We start from the raw sequence: 17658 nt of genomic DNA on the forward strand, positions 1-17658 counted from the left end.
GACAGGAGTATGATCTAGGCCAAAATATCACTAAGCACTGAAACCCTAGTTAAGAGATTTGGAGATCACAAATCAGAGACAAACAAAGCTGCTCTATCTTGGGGAGAGGGAGAAGCACAGTGGCAATAACAGCTGGAGAAGGAGACAGCATTATAATTTAGATTTACATCCCATCTTTTATTTGTAAAATTCAAGCTTTTCCATATTTCTTCCTCCTATTTTCCCACAATAACCCTGTGAGACACAATTCATTCTACAAGAACAGGAGGGAAGCTCCTCATAATCCTAAGAATGGAATGTTTATAAAACACACTTGCTCAAATCTTACAGTGATTTTGTTTGTAGAAATAGCATGTACACATCCTTCAAATGGAGGACTTGCCTCAACAGGAGTCAACCAATCTCTATAAAATGTCGTACGTTTTATTCTTTTGGAATGCACCCGTACATCAGAATGTTTTATCATTATTAGTAATAGTACCTTGAAGAAAAAAGCTAAGCAGTTGGTCCTTGATGCATCTGCATTATAGTGAAGAATAAAAATATTGGTAACACAGAATTGTAATATTACAATCCTGATAAGCACAGCAGACCTGAAGAACTTTTCTCTGCAAATTCATATAGAAATCTGTGATTACAGAAAATCTTTTCGTATGCAGCATGTAAATCTTTATATAGCATCCATAAAATTTGGCATGTCTACTTTCCATTTGCAGTACCGAACATCCGTTCCTAAAAAAGGAGAAAAAATACAAAAATTAATAGGCACATTGGTTGCAGACATTTTAAGAAATCATTGACATTTAATGTACAAGAAGAGATTGGCAAATAGGATTTCACCTATTTAGGGATGAAGGTACTAAGACCAATGAAGAACATGCAGTAGCACTGAAAATCAGAAAATAACTTGCAAGTTATATACAGTTTAGCATCAATTTTGACTTTATTTACCTGCAGTCTGTTTAAATTCCAAATTAAAAAGTTATAAACAGTGGAGTTACTAATACAGGGAAAGGGGAAACCAATTTCATTTTGATTATTTTCTTTGAGTCAAGAGAGGAGCATTTAAGATTTAAAAAAAATATCATTAAATGTTGAAAATCCATGTGCTGGTTTTGAATGTCACACGTGAACATCTACCAATCCCATGTAAATATAAACATTTTTTTTAAATATCCAATTTATAAACTTTAACACTGTTAAGATACTTAAATTTAGGAAGTTTAACTTATCAAAGATATTTCAGATTTATAAAAGCAGTATAACCTAGGATCTGCTATGTAAGAATTTATGGTGATTAGTTTTAAAGTGCATTTAATTCTATATGGAAATAAATAAAATCCATAATAATAAATGGATTATGGGATCAACAGCCTAATTACAAAATAATGCACTTATACTTTAAATCTCTTCACCGATAATTTGCTATTCAATTGGTTTTATACTTTATATTTAACATTAGTATCATGTATGAAAACATGCAACACAAAATACAAATAAACTCAGGTTGACATTTACATCTGCAATACTTGTGAAATGTACCATTTGAAGGAACTTTGGAAATATATTTAGCAAGATAAGAAACCCTTAATTTTACCTTTATCATGACTTCCAGTTTAACTGCATCAGCAGCAAACTTTCTGATCCCATCTGACAGTTTCTCCACAGCCATTTGGTCTTCATTATGAAGCCAACGGAATGTCTTTTCATCCAGATGGATCTTCTCCAAGTCAGATGCCTGAGCTGCATTGAAGATGATAGAAGTAACAAATTATGGAAGTAGGCAATGGTATACTTTATTATTATACTAATTGTACAGTTATCACAGGGAATCCTGAATCTCACCATCTTACAGAAACCATTCAGTTAACTAATATGTGGGTATTGATATTATCCTTTCAGTGCCATAGCAAAAGTCTTACATATTCCTGAATAGTAAATATATAAAAAAAATGCTGATGCATCTCTTTGAGACATTGGTTTTTCAAAAAAATGAACTTATCTATTGAGTACCGAAAGGATTAACAGTTACACATATACAGCCCTCTGTAGATAGTTACCGTAAGTAAACTTAAATCCTTACGCATTGAGAGGATGTGGTAAAAGATCGTTGTTAAAACTTTTTTATTGAGTGGTGTTTGTCTACCTTGCATGTCAGTAAGACAGAAAACTTACCATCTTTGATGTTCAGCTTTGGTGTCAGCTTGCTGTTATCTTTACTGAGCTCTCCCAGAAGTTTAGGTGAAATGGTGAGAAAGTCACAGCCAGTCAGTGCTTTGATTTCTCCAGTGTTCCGAAAAGAAGCTCCCATTACAATAGTTTTATAGTCAAACTTTTTGTAATAATGATAGATTTTGGTGACACTCTTTACCCCTAAAACAGAATATAAGGTAACTATTTAAAGCAATTACTACTTTATTCAGAGGTAAAGAAGCTCTCAGAATGGTTTATTTACGAATACTAAATATTTCAGGTTGATTCAATTACAAACTTAATTTCTTAGCCACATTTATTCAATTACCTGGGTCCTCTGATGGCTCATAGGTTTTTTTGTCTGTATTTGCAACATGCCAATCCAGAATACGCCCAACAAAAGGAGAAATGAGGGTGACCCCTGCTTCTGCACAAGCAACTGCCTGAGCAAAGGAAAAGAGCAAGGTCATATTGCAGTGAATCCCATGTTGCTCTTCAAGAATCCTGTAAGACAAAACAGACCAGAATTATTTTTCCAATCAGTATCGTTTCTGCTCTATATGCAATTTTTATTAAATACTGCATATAGAATTTTATTTTGAACCGCGTTATTTTTTTAAAAAAGGGTCTTCTCAGTGAGTCAGGACCCTTTATTTTCTTTGTGGTTAGTGGGATGTGGGCAGTATGTTATGCTAGCTTGCAAAGTGGTCTCCGCGTTACGGATCCTAGCTTTCATAGAATAGCATAAGCACAGTTGGAATAAAATAGAATTTCAGTTTTGCTTCTGGCGTACAGAGTAAAACATGGCAAGATGAACTGGTGTTATACATATCACTAGGAGGGAAGGCTACTTGAGACATGGATGTAACTAATACTCTCCCTAATACAGAGTAAAACATGGCAAGATGAACTGGTATTATACATATCACTAGGAGGGAAGGCTACTTGTGACATGGATGTGACTAATACTCTCCCTAATACAGAGACGCGGTGGCTCAGTGGGTTAGGACGCTGAACTTGTCGATCGGAAGGTCGGCAGTTTGACGGGTCGAATCCCGAGTGCCGCGTAGCAAGAGTGAGCGCCTGTTACTCGTCCCAGCTTCTGCCCACCTAGCAGTTCGAAAGCACGTAAAAATGCAAGTAGAAAAATAGGGACCACTACGGTGGGAAGGTAACAGCGTCCCATGCGCCTTTGGCGTCTAGTCATGCCGGCCACATGACCACGGAGACGTCCTCGGACAAGCGCTGGCTCTTCGGCTATAAAACGGAGATGAGCACCGGCCCCTAGAGTCGGAAACGACTAGCACGCATGTGCGGGGGAACCTTTACCTTTACCTAATACAGAGTAAAACATGGCAAGATGAACTGGTATTATACATATCACTAGGAGGGAAGGCTACTTGTGACATGGATGTCACTAATACTCTCCCTATTATTAAAAAGTGTTCTGTGAAAGCTTTGACTGATGAAACATGATGGGGGTCAAAATCTATGGTCTCCTAATGAGGATCTCAGCATATGGAAATTGCAACTCAGACTGTAATGTGATCCAGGAAGGAATAAATGAATGTGATCCTGCAGGGCAAATTATTCGGTTAGTCAACATGAATGGATGAGTAGGAATATAAAAGAGACATGAAAATTGAGTCAGCAACAAATTAGAATGAGTGCTTTGTCGGTATCTACTTAGAAAAACATCTCCTAGTTTTGAACATACTGTTTAAACGTTCATCTGTTCACCTGTTCAAATGGCAAAAGAAAAAATTTAAATCCGAAATAATGATTTATTTGCTTATTTATAAGACTGAGAGAATCAGTTAAGAGGATGCAAGAGTAATAAGGGAATTTCTGAATGTTAGATAAAATACTTTTTGGTTAACGTCAACAGTGAATCTTGGGAAAATGGACACGGAAGAAAAGGAAAGAAGAAAATAAGTAAGGGACTTCCGGTGGCTCCGCGGCGACGGAGGGAGCCTTCCCGGGCTGCCCGGGGCTCAGCTGGTGCTTTTTCGCCCGAAACAGCGCCGATCAGCTGTTCGGGCGAATCTGAAGCCCCCTCCTCGGGAGAAGAGGAGGGGGTGAGCCCCCAGGTGGGGGTTGAGTTCTCCGGGGCCGCCTGAGCTTGGAGCTTGGGCGGCCGAAGGATTGAACTCCCCCGTAGCCTGGGCTGCTCCCAGCTGACCAGCGTCTCTGCTCCGGACTTTATGGAGCAGAGCCAGGCGTCTGCGACCATCCCTGCTTGAAGGAGAGACTATGAAAGGGAAAGAGCAGGCAGAGCAGTACAAGAGGGAAAGATGAAGAGATGAAGAAGATTTTATTTTACTCTCAAGCTTGATGGACTTTGTTTAAAACTTAAAGTGAAAGTGCGTCACAATTGTAAGTAAAAGATGGCGGCTAAACCTCCCCCTAGAACTTTTCGGAGTGCTGGAAATTCTCCGGTGCAACAACAATCATTGCTGCAGGCGTTGCATTCTCCTGATGTATTGACATCGAAGGATCTTGAAAAACATACCCAGTTAATTTTGGAGTCAATGGGTGTTAAATTTCTACAGATGGAGGAGAAATTGGAGAAATTGGAGCAGAGAATGGAAGAAAGGATGGAACAGAAACTTAGAGAAATGAAGGTAGACATTTTGTCCTCAGTGCAAAAAGTTGCTAAATGTGTGGAGGTGCTGGATGATCAAGTGCAAGACTTGATTCAAAAGAATGCTTTATTAGAAGCAAAAGTATTGGAAATTGAAGATTTAAAAGACAAAATTGACAGTGAACAGAGCTTGGCCCAATTTTACCAGATGCAGTTTGCTGTGAGAATTAGAGGCCTAAAAGAGGATATTAAGGAAGATTTAAAGCAGCTGGTTTCTGAGGCTTTTGAGGGAGTATTGAACCATCCAGCATCTGAATTAAAACAAGGTATGGACAAAGTGTTCCGTGTGAATTCGTGGATTGCTAAACAGAGAAAGTTGCCTAGAGACGTGGTGGTTTATTTTGTAAAAAGGGAAATTAGAGATGAAGTTATACAAGCTGCCTACGATACCAAAGTTGTGATTGCTGGACAACAAGTTTTGGTTTTAAAAGAAATTCCTCCAAAGATTTTAAAGAGAAGGAAGGATTTTATATTTCTTGTGCAAGAGCTCAAGCAAAGAGATATAAGGTTCAGATGGGAGATCCCAGTTGGGTTGAGCTTCATGTATGATGGCAAAAGATACTGTTTGAGTAATGTGAAGCAAGCGCATGATTTTTATAATAATGTCTTGGAAGTAACCCCATCAACACTTCTGGAAGCTGCAGAGGGATCTGGAGAAGGAGAACATCAAGAGGATGAAGATGCACAGATAGACGAGAAGGGTACAGGAGGAGTTCAAGCTGCAACTCTTTTGGATGATCTTAGAGAACAGAGGGTGACGCGTGCTGCCTTAAAACGCTCAAAAAAGAAAAAAAAATAAGACCAGTAGAAATCTATGGAACTTCCACAAAATATTTATAGTTAAGTGGTAGTTGTGTTTTTTTTAAAAAAAAAAAAAAGTTTTGGGATGCTATGTATGGTAATAGATTTTTTTTTTTTAATTTGGAATTAATGGACAACTTACTACAGAGGAAGAGGAAGAAAGTTTTGTGGGTTAATGTGGGTTAATTTGTGTAAGAACTATTTATTAATGTGCAAATGAGAATATGTTAAGGTAATAGTGAATTGTGGAAGAACATAGATGGGAATGATGCTAGTTTTCTTTTATTTTAGTTTTTTATATATATTTAGTATTATTAAGGATTGGTTTACTATATACAAGCTAGAGAGTGATGGATTTTAGAGTTTATAATTGTTAGTATATGATTGTTTATGATTGCCTTTTAGATATATACCTTGTATTTTGCTCTGGGAAGTCGGGGGGGGGGGGAGGGGGGAGGAGGGGAAGTGGAGGGGGGGAGGTAGGGGAGGGAGGAGGGGGAGGGGGAGGGGGGGAGATAGGGGGGAGGTAGGGAGGGGAGGAGGGAGGGGGAAGGGGGGTTTTTTTAAAGGAAAATTGTATTTTATAAAACTTTTCAATAAAAAAAAAAAGAAAGAAGAAAATAAGTAAGAGAAAACTATATAAAACAACTGAAAGAAGCCATACAAGACTGGAAAACGTGGAGAGAACTGGTCGGTAGAATTGCCGAGAATCAGAGCTGACTGAATAGACAGCATTGTCATATACATACTGAATTAATGTGAATCAGGCAGCCCCTCTCAAAACTATTAAGAAAAAAGCCGTTGACACTTGTGATTTCCATGTCTTTATAATGGAAATGTAAAGAGGTTTGTGGTTTAAAATAATTTTAAAGTCTTAGCTTAAACTGCAAATAAGGGTTTCCCCCCCCCAACTTCCTCAGCTCACCTAATCAAGGTCCAAAACCTTTAACAATAGGTGTACAGAGACATACAGAACTATACATCTGTTGTATAGAACTATATTGAACTGGAAACAGCTTGGTAACCTTGTTGTTCAGCACACCCAGGAGGAAACCATAGGAGGTACCTCACTCCCCACCCAGAGAGCAGGAGCCTGATTGTCAGGATAGCTGCTTCTGTACCCACTACCACAACTTATCCCCAGTGCCAAACTGACAGGCCCCACTGGGCCTTGATATGCAGCCAGACTGCAGCTGCCAGTTGGCTTGTCACACCATCTTTTCTTCTTAGGGGGCGGGGTGGGAGGGTTGTGTAGCTTCGGTATTATTATATTGGCACTCTGCTGTCCTGTGTCTGGTCATTTCTCTCTTGTTATGTTGGGTGAGGAGTGGACTGCATAAAATGACTTGGGGGGGAGCTTTAGGTTTGAGGCTTCTGGTGTAGCATGTTGCAAGAAGTAAATGTATCTTGAAAGAAATAAAAATGGCTGTGTTTAACTGCATGTTTTTCTGCCACGTTGTTAAATGGAAATGAAAACTGGCTATATTGTGGAGGAAACCTAAAAGATGAATGTGATCAGAATGAGCTGTTTTAAGAAGTGTGTGTGGTAAAAATAGACCAGATGGGGTCAAGGCAGAAGTTCCTATGCAGAAGGTGACAAACAGGAAATATTAAATAGCCATCAAATAAGCCTCATACTACCATTACTGGTAATACTTACTTGCCAGCTTGGATGCCTTCCCATGTTGATGACAGCTTGATGAGTATACGATCTTTGCCAATTCCTATTTCTTTATAAAGATCTATGAAGTGTCTGGCTCTCTTAACCATGCCTTCTTTATCAAAAGACAACCTTTAAAATAAAAAGATACATTTTTGTTTTTGTTTCATTATAATTGGTGTACACTATACTCAAAAGGGCAAATAGGCAGATACGGGATGCAACATTCATGCTTTTCTATACTACTTGCCACACCTCAGCCCTCTACTTAAGAAGTCAATATCATTAGGCAAGAACACATATAAATTGGCAGCTTCACAGCATCTATTTTATCATGTGCCATTTCTACTACTTCTGCATTAATTGTGTTAAAACATTACACCCCATCAAATAAAATAAATTTGAATAACATTAAAGGTAAAGGTAAAGGTTCCCCCGCACATGCGTGCTAGTCGTTTCCGACTCTAGGGGCCGGTGCTCATCTCCATTTCATAGCCGAAGAGCCAGCGTTTGTCCGAGGACGTCTCCGTGGTCATGTGGCCGGCATGACTAGACGCCAAAGGCGCACGGAACGCTGTTACCTTCCCACTGTAGTGGTCCCTATTTTTCTACTTGCATTTTTACATGCTTTCGAACTGCTAGGTGGGCAGAAGCTGGGACGAGTAACAGGCGCTCACTCTGTTACGCGGCACTCGGGATTCGACCCGCCAAACTGCCGACCTTCTGATCGACAAGCTCAGCGTCCTAACCCACTGAGCCACCGCGTCCCTGAATAACATTAAGGAAACACAAATACCATTAAGAAAATTGGTATCTTAAGAACAGGACAACAAGGCCTTTCTAAGCAAGATCTTCAGCAGGAAGCCTTAAGAGAAACCACGAATGGTAAGCTAAACAAAAGACTCCAGTCCATTGATGCAAGTAACAGGATGGCCATCTCTCTAATCCATGCAAGAGAGACTAACTGGTTTAACAGAACAAAAGAGGCTTTGGGCTACAGTGGCTGGAGCCACTTGGGTATGTGTTGTGTTGACCGCTTCTGCCATCTGTTTTTGTTTTTCGTTATATTTTTATCTGAATTAAGCGGGCAACTAAATTTCATTTTTGATGTGTGCTGTTGTGCCCATAGTAAAAAATGACAATAAAGATTATCTTATCTTCTTCTTGTTGTTATGCTGTGAGCCTCTTACGAGTCATACTTTCACCGATAGCTTAACACAGCGTTTCCCAACCTTTAGGAACTTGAAGATGCGTGGACTTCAACTCCCAGAATTCCCCAGCCAGCTATGCTGGCTGGGGAATTCTGGGAGTTGAAGTCCACGCATCTTCAAGTTCCTAAGGTTGGGAAACGCTGGCTTAACAGGCTCACATGGAATGTTTATTGTTGTTGTTGTTAGTTGCGAAGTCGTGTCCGACCCATCGCGACCCCATGGACAATGTTCCTCCAGGCCTTCCTGTCCTCTACCATCTTCTGGAGTCCATTTAAGCTCACGCCTACTGCTTCAGTGACTCCATCCAGCCACCTCATTCTCTGTCGTCCCCTTCTTCTATTGCCCTCACTCTTTCCCAGCATTAGGCTCTTCTCCAGTGAGTCCTTCCTTCTCATTAGGTGGCCAAAGTATTTCAGTTTCAAACATGGAACGTTATGACAGCCAATTTGGTGTTGGGAGTTACGAAGTTAGACTAGAAGTAGGGAGACCCATATTCAAGTCCATCTTCAAGCTCAGGTGTTCTTGATCAGATAGTCAGCTCAGCCTAGTTCACTGGTTTTTTCTTACGGGAAAAATAAGACGGGATGTGTGCCGCTTTGATTTCCTGAAGTACAGTCTGGATAACAGTCAATCAATCCAACAAATATAATATAGGAGCCGTAGTGGTGCAGTGGTTAGAATGCAGTATTGCAGGCTAACTCACTGTGCACTGCCAGGAGTTCAATTCTGACTGGCTCAAAGTTCACTCAGCCTTCCATCCTTCTCAGGTCGGAAAAATGAGGACCAGGCCATATGCTGACTCTGTAAGTCACTTAGAGAGGGCTGTTAAATCACTATGAAGCGGTATATAAGTGTAATTGCTACTGCTATATTTGATGAATTCAGAAAATACTCACCTTGCATCTACTTCTGTGGACACACGGCCAGGTATCCTCTTCAGTATTTCTGCCCCAAACAGTACAAAAAGCTTATCACAAGCATTTGTAACTTGTTCATTTTCTGACCTGGAAGTGCATAATAATCAAAGTAGAAGTTTATGTACTGAGGAAAAAAAATGTGCTAATGTGACATCTAAAAAAATAAATGAGTCAAATTGGAACGGTTAATGTGCATTCTTTGCATGATCTTCTGAACTTTAGAGTCAGTTTAATGCAGTGGTTAAGATTCCAGACTAGAAAACGGGAGACCATAAGTTCTAGTCCTGCCTTAAAGCACAAAGCCAGCTGCGGGACACTGAGCCAGTCACCCTCTCAGCCCTAGGAAGGCGGCAATGGAAAACCACTTATGAAATCTTACCTAGAAAACCATAGGGATTTGTCCAACCGGTTGCTATTAGTCATCACTGACTCAAAGGTGTGCACGTGTACATATACATACGTCCTGAGGTTTATCACCATTAATTAACTCTCTTAACTCCTGGGACAAACTTGACTGATGCTCTATTTAAACCTCTGACTCATTCTCTACTGGTGCATTTGAGCCAACTATTCCTTTCCTCCTCCTTCCATGAGAAAAAACTGGTAGTGGCTGGTAGTCTGCAGAAGGGCTTTGACTTCCTCTATTCTACCATTATTTAATTTCTTGATCCCGGTTTAAGTCTGACAGTTATCTTACATGAAGATGAAAGGCAACAGAGAGTGAAGACACATACTGATAATACCCATTAAGTGTCACAGCTGCAAAATTAGAACATTGGCAAGCTTACTCACCCACCAAGTTTCCTTCCATACGCAATAGCATCTTCTACCAGTTGCTGATAGGCTGGCATCTGAGCTGCAGCTAGTATCAGGGATGGGTTGGTAGTAGCATCCAGAGGCTTGTACTCTTCAATAGCTGAAGAAAAGCAGGAAACAAGAATAAAAAGTTGGGGGATGGATGTTAGCCTCTCAGCTTGATAATAATTTTTAAGGGTATGCAATAAGATGGAGCAATGTAATTAATGTAGTTATTCTGGTGCCAGAAATTATGTTCTCACATAATGTGATTGAGAATTAATAATTAACAAAAGACAGATACTGTACAATTCTTAGTAAAATTAGCAGCTAGGATATATAATTCAGAGAGTCACTCAAAGTCATATAGAAAGTTGATATTAGGAATGCTGTTATCCATAACATCTTCCTTGCCATGTCCTGTATTGATTAACATAATGATTTTTACCACTCCACTGTGCAAACAAATTTCAATACACTGTACAGATACAATCCACTAAATTAAATCAGTCTAAAAAGGGCAACGTAACAACCGAAAATAATAATAATCTGGAAAAACATGGTATATCCTTGGCACCAAAGTGAAAAGGCAAATTCTAGTTAGTGTCAGTAGCAAGAGTCATGGAATAGAATTTAAGATCAAAAGGATACTCAGTTATGCAAACTGTTCTTTGTCAACTTCTTCATTTATGTAGATTTAGGAAGTATTATTTGCTTCATTCCCTCTTTCAATGTAGATCATCTTTTATTAGTAAGTCACTGGGACCAGAATTTGTTACTAAGTGATGTGGTCATAAAGAACTATGTGACATGACCACATCGCTTAATGATGGCAATTCTGACAGTCCCTGTTGCCGTCGTTAAACAAGGACCTCCTTGCAACTTCCTGCTAGCTTCCCACAAGCAAAATCAGTGGGGCAGCAGGCAGAAAGTTGGCAGTTTGCAAGCAGGCCAGCAGGCATGTAAGTGGCTGCTACTGGGTGGGGGAGAGCACATCTGTGTGAAGGAGGGGCTAGTGCAGTGTAACACAAGCACAGTGAGGCTTGGGCTGGTTGCTGCTGGATGTGGGAAAATTATCTAAGCAACCTGCAGTTTCTCTGCTAGCTTTCCCATTGACTTCGCTTATCAGAAGCTGGCAGGAAAAGTCACAAATGGCAATCAAGTGACCATGGGATGCTGGGATCACCAGAACTTCTAGGACCAGTTGTAAGTTCCATTCATTCAGCCATTGTAATTTTGAAATTTCCCTTATGTGTATTTAATAAACTGAAGACAAGTGTTACATGTGTATCTCCCACACTCCAGCCCATTTTTGCCTTTGAATGAAAAGCACTGTGCAGTAAACAGCCAACAGTTGCTGGTTTTGCCACATCAAGATCTAGATGTGGGTTTCAATTTTACACACACACACACACACACACATTGATGACAGGCAGTCCTTGAGTTACGACCATAATTGAGCCCAAAATTTATGTTGCTAAGTGAAACATTTGTCAAGTGAGTTTTGCCCCATTTTATGAATTTTCTTGCCACAGTTGTTAAGTGAATCACTGCAGTTGTTAAGTTAGTAACATGGTTGCTAAGTGAACCTGGCTTCCCCATTGACTTTGCTGGTCAGAAGGTCACAAAAGCTGATCTCATGACCTTGGGACACTTCTACGGTCATAAGTATGAGTCAGTTGACAAATGGTTGTCAGTGTGAAAAACGGTCATAAGTCATTTTTTTCAGTGACGTAACTTCATTAAACGAACTGTTGTAAGTCGAGGACTACCTGTTATTGCCATCTCCACATTCAAAGGATGACTCAAATAATTTGCAGGAAAATCTACCAAAAGTAGAATTCCTGTCTATGTAGGACAATGAACATGCACTGTAACATGGAAACAACTATTCTTGAACTGGCACGTCTAAGTACATTCAATTTTTTTAAAATTCCAAATTGCTACATATACAAGCTAAAAAATTGTGCTTTTCAGGTTGAAACTCCCTGTAGGTGTTTTTGAACATACATATGCTGGTAATCATCTCCAATTACTTAAGGACATACCATACCAAAGTTCTTTGCAAAGTTACATAAGTGGCATCACAGAAATACAATATAGCCCTATGATATTCTTAAATATATTGTGCAATATTTCTATAGAAAATTTACAAAGTATTTTTAAAACAAATATTTAACACATACATAGGGTTATTTCCTGCTCTGCAAGTTTTATTCGCAAGTTAAAAAGGTTTTTTTCTTGTCAAAATCTGCTAACTCATAGCCCATCAGCAAGATGCCATCATCACCAGTTAAGCAACAGGAAGGAGAAATATCTTTCCTAAGACCATTTACAAAATAGTTAATATTTTGTGTTAGGTTAGATTCTTTGAGCAACTTTTACTCTGAGAAATTACTATCCATGAATATTATACATTGACCATCTAAACAACAGATCAAGATATATTAAATTTTGCAAGCAGTACTATTTTCTTCAATTATATAGCCTACAGTAGTGGTAGAATACATAAGGGTTTTGTAAATAGATTACTATACAAGAAGATTTTAAACAGAAAAGCATTTTTTCAGATATTATGATTCTCTTAAAAGTCCAACCATTAAGTCCAAAAAGAATTAAGCTACGATTTAAAGAGATCAATAGGCACATCCTCTAGAAAAACATAAATATCAATTACTTGCAAAACTATGCAGACTAACTGGTAAGAGAGTTAAACTGAGAGAGTTTAAAAGATTATCCGAAATATTTTTTAAAAGTATACAATGTTTTAATAATTGTCAAAACACTCCCTGGGAGTTGGGCAGCAGATACATTTAATAAATTATCACTTATCCATACTGTGAGTTACTTCTGCTTTTGCATAAATAACATTTTAGAAATGGCTTATATCACTCCAGAACAGCAGAAGTGGGACGTTTTTAATGTCTGCTCCTTGCTGTAAGGAATACTAAACACTGTGTGAAAAATGCTACAGGTTAATGAAATGTATACTTTTTTAAAGCCTTGCGTTCAGAATGAGTCAAGTTCCTTAATAATCCCTAAACCCAAATTGTGGGTAATGGTGACAAAACACAGCAATAGCATTAAGACTTGACATACAGATATTGTATTTCCCCACCGCTAGGCACAGAAGTTAGAGCGATTAATCCACATTGTTTTTCTTGGCAACAAAACAGAAGTGGAATGCCAAGTCCTTCTACTGAGATTCCCTCTCCCCACCCCACCCCCATCATCCTAGGTTATTCTACAACCATGAGATTTCCTGGTGGTCTCCTATTCTAGTATTAACTAGGTCTGACTTTTCAAGCTCCCTCATAAAAAGTCCCCCCCATTAAATTGCCCGTGAAAACAAAATCAGGATTTAATAAAACAGCACCTTTTTAAGGTCAACTAGAGAAAGTTTATGAACATCCCAACACTGCAAGGTTTCTAAACGTTTTGCTTCTACCGAGGGGCTAGACCAGGGGTAGGCAACCTCGGCTCTTTTATGACTCATGGACTTCAACTCCCAGAATTCCTGAGCCAGCTGTGCTGGCTCAGGAATTCTGGGAGTTGAAGTCCATGAGTCATAAAAGAGCCGAGGTTGCCTACCCCTGGGCTAGACTTATTAGGCCTGCTTATGCGAAAATAAAGCACTGCACCGGGCTACGACAAACACGACTTCCTCGTCGGGTTCCCTCCAACTAGCTTTCCTTTCCCGCGGAGGTCAGAAAACGGGGGGAGTTCAACCGTACCCGGAAGAAACCATGGGAAAGAGCAATTAAACCCAGCTGGATCGGACGTGATAGGGAACCCCAAAAGGGTCACAGGAGAGCTACACCCGCCCCCGCCCCCCCCCCCCGTTCTACCTCTCTCTCTCTCTCCCGGATCCTGTCTGGAAGGGGCTAAAAAGGGATCACCGGAACGATTCCCTCTCACCGTGGAAATCTCCCGTATCGGCCACCACGGTGGTGTGTTGCTTGAGCTGCTCTAGCGCCGACTCCATCTTCTGCTTTTTCACGGGGGAAACTGACATGGTCGCGCGCGGTTGCGAAGAAATAAGGAGGCGCGGCGGCGGCGGCGGAGCCTCGGGCGGAAAAATCAGGGGATCGGCACGCCGCTTCCGGCTTTGCGCCGCACGAAGCTGTGACAGGCGGCCTCGGGCTTTTCCGCCTCGGCTTCGGCGGGAGGCGGGGTGGGGGTGGGGAGGCAGAGGCCGGCGCCTACGTCATCCCAGAACTCGTTCCCGGGCTCTCGAGCCTTCTCTGTCCTTTCCGAAGAGCGCCGGAGAGCGCTAAGGCTGCTCTCGGGCAGTGGGCGCAGGCGATTGGTGTAGCCCAGGGGTCTTCAAACTTGGCCGCTTTAAGACTTGTGGACTTCAACTCCCAGAATTCCTCAGCCAGCCCTGCATGTATCCTGCTGGCTAATGTATCCTGCTGGCTGAGGAATTCTGGGAGTTGAAGTCCACAAGTCTTAAAGCGGCCAAGTTTGAAGATCCCTGGTGTAGCCTTTGGTTTTCCCGGCTCGGCAGCCAATCAGGATTGCTCTGGGTGGCAGGACGAGCAGGCGGTGCCGTACAGCCTTGCCTTAAATGAGCTATAGAGCTGTTCGTTGGAAGGGTGGGAGAGGAAGGGCGTTCGTGTATCTCGTTCTTGCTTATGTTTGAGAAGATCTGACTGTATTGCAAATCAGGGCTGTTTCCAGAGGAGGAGAGGACCTGGAGCTTATGGAGTGAAGGAACTGGATGAGGCTGTCGGCAGGCCCAGAGGAAGAGAGAGAGAGGCTTTTGGAGGAGTTGGTGGAGGCGGCAGCGTGCTCCAGGGGCGAAAAGAAGCAAGGCCTCTCTAAGGAAAAGGTGGAAGAGTCAGGATCAGAGAAAGGAAAGAAGGCGAGGTTGTCAGAATACAAGTGAATTTGAGGGCTAATCCACATGGGGCCCCATTTCCATCTGTCCTGTGTGTGCCATCGTTCACTCCCTAGAGACTAAAATGGACAATGTGAAATTTGAGCGGGCCACGAACAGGAAGTATATATCGGAGGTGGTGACCCTTTGAGAGCTGTATGCAATGAAATTTCATTTTGATGTATGCCGATTGGTGTACATTCAAAGTGACAATAAAGTTATCATCATATCATGGTTAGAAATCAGGCTGATTTGTTTCCCCTCCCCTCACCCCCTTGCAATCTTGTCTTGGTCTCCTACATTTTAGCTAATATGCTGCTGCTGCTTTTTTTTTTTTTTTTTTGAGTCCCTGGTGGCTTAAAGCGTAGGTAGGAATTAATTAAGTAAAATATCCCCTGATTTGAAAGAAAGCTTCTGAGAGCCAGTTTGGGCTAGTAGTGGCTGAGGCACCAGGTTAGAAACCAGAAGATGGTGAGTTTTAGTCCAGCCTTGGGCATGAAAGCTGGCTGGGTGATTTTGGGTCGGTCACTCACTCTCAGCCTACGATGTCAGGTTCGGGAGATTGTCGTCAATACCTGTCGCAACTAATGTATCAATCAATATTAGGTTATGCCAGAGAAAACAGATCATGCATTTGGAGGAAACCCTAGGGAGTTTCTGTTAAAAGTACTTGTGTAAGGCTTGCAAGAGACAGTCCCACATGATTTAATTCGTTTCATAACATGTGGATTATACAAATTGTTTTGTTGCAGGATCCAGTCTGAGTCGGTCATCAGACGAAGGTATGCTGGAACCCATCCTCAAGAAAGAGCCTTGGTGGAGCAGTGGGCTAATGCCTCCTTAAGTAACACCAGCTGCCTGCAATTAGTGCAGGTTTGAGTCCCACCAGGCTCAAGGTTGACTCAGCCTTCCATCCTTCCGAGGTACGTAAAATGAGGACCCAGATTGTTGGGGGCAATAAACTGACTTTGTAAAAATGCCGCTTGGTGGGGGGAAAGCCCTAATAAGCAGGCATATACATAGAATGAAGGCTATTGCTAAGCACATTGATTTGTGCTTTAGATTGTAAGCCGCCCTGAGTCTTCGGAGAAGGGCGGGATATAAATGGGATTAAAAAAAGAAGAAGAAAAAGAAACCTCCCTCTCTCTGGAATATGTGCACTGGGCTGTTCTAAACGGTGTACCGGGCAGTTATATGGTGTTGGTTGTGTGTAACTTTTAGTTGTTAATTAGGGTGTTAATGGCTGGCTGTTAAGTTGTTGATTTGTTCCCTTGTGCTGCCAAGCCCTCTGCTCCTAAACACCTGATAAGCTGGTGGTAAATCACTCCTGTTGACTCTGGCTATTTTTGTCCCTGCTCGGTAACAATCGTAGTAGCTGCAAAATTGAATGTAGTGTGAGGCTACCAATGGGTCCGGCAATCCTTGTTAATGGCTCATTCATGTTCTTGCAATAGCTTCCTCCCTATCCTACATAGTTACAGGGGCAATCCATGAAGGGAATCTGGTAAATTACATTAAGAACTTTCTCCCACCTCCAAGTTATCTTTGTAGTACACCAATCCACTAGATTGCAAGAACACGAGTGAGCAGATAGATGAGGAAACCCAAACTCATTGGTAGCTTCACACTGCAACGAACAAGGACAAACATAGTTTTAATTTTTTGTCTAGACTACTTGAAAGGGCTGACATATATGAAGCAATATCGTTGCCTTTGGTTTAATAATGGATAGTGTTTTAGCATTAGTTGTTTGATAGTTAAGTAACACTGTTTTAAGAATGTTAGACTTTTAATATTCTACATGAAATATTTAATAATACCCAGTAGTTTAGCAATCTAATTTGAAAAAGCATTTTAATTAACTCTTGGAATTTTATTTCCATTTTTGTTTAGTCTTTGTTAACTAGCCCCCTTTTTTCCTTGCATGTTCTAATTTTTATTGCATAATTGTACAAAATTCTGGTCAGTGAACTACAGTATAGGAAAGGAATTTAGTTTGTTAAATTGAAAATAGAGTCAAGGGTTCATAATGCCTTTAATATTTATTAGAGAGCTGCATGGAAGAGAAGGCACAGTTACCTAGCTACAGTTAGTGAGAATCTTTCCACAATATTTGTGCCAGCCCAGAAACAATTGCACACCTATGGGGTTTTTTTTGTTGCTGTTTGGCTGGCCTGGTATATTTACAACTCAGCTACTTTGTGTCTAGAATTACATGAGAGGCAATATATTCATTTCTTTTGTTCATGCTCTGCTGAGCTTAGGAGTGGCTATTTTACTGTCCTGCTCTTTCTGCACTAGCATTGATGGTGATGCCTAGTTGGGTAATGAAGTGTCTCCAATCAACCTCCGAGAGCATCAAGAACTCTACAGTTCAAGCCTGAGCTGTACACTTACTCTTCTATTTAGTTTTGGCACTAAACTTTGTTCACCCTGCCTCCCAGCTTTATGTTCAAACTAGCCCGCTCTCCCTTTCTCTAGAGCAGACATGTCAAACACAAGGCCCGGGGGCCAGATCCAACCCGTGAAGTGGTTTCATGCGGCCCGCGAAGCCA

At 40.9% G+C, this 17658-nt stretch overlaps 1 protein-coding gene across 1 annotated transcript; it reads right to left on the reverse strand.

The window, feature by feature from the left end:
- Window positions 1–407: 407 nt before the first annotated feature.
- On the reverse strand, window positions 408–14441 carry TALDO1 (transaldolase 1). The gene is made up of 8 exons (XM_083371959.1): window positions 14140–14441; window positions 10219–10342; window positions 9406–9513; window positions 7299–7430; window positions 2522–2697; window positions 2176–2373; window positions 1598–1743; window positions 408–732 (listed from the first exon to the last, which is right to left on the reverse strand). The coding sequence occupies exons 1-8, from the start codon at window positions 14234–14236 to the stop codon at window positions 700–702; spliced, it is 1014 nt and encodes a 337-aa protein (XP_083228085.1). The 5' UTR covers window positions 14237–14441; the 3' UTR covers window positions 408–699.
- Between the last annotated feature and the right edge of the window lie 3217 nt (window positions 14442–17658).

The sequence above is a fragment of the Vipera ursinii genome (assembly GCF_947247035.1).
Source record: "Vipera ursinii genome assembly, chromosome: 1".
Lineage (NCBI taxonomy): Eukaryota > Metazoa > Chordata > Lepidosauria > Squamata > Viperidae > Vipera > Vipera ursinii.

What these genes read in the sequence shown, in the direction of transcription:
- TALDO1 (XM_083371959.1), bottom strand. Translation starts at nt 14,236, where the DNA reads ATGTCAGTTTCCCCCGTGAAAAAGCAGAAGATGGAGTCGGCGCTAGAG. An exon ending in CGATACGGGAGATTTCCACG is followed by an intron (nt 10,343 to 14,139) that starts GTGAGAGGGAAT and finishes GCTTTTCTTCAG; the next exon opens with CTATTGAAGAGTACAAGCCT. An exon ending in AAAGCTGAACATCAAAGATG is followed by an intron (nt 1,744 to 2,175) that starts GTAAGTTTTCTG and finishes TCTTCAATGCAG; the next exon opens with CTCAGGCATCTGACTTGGAG.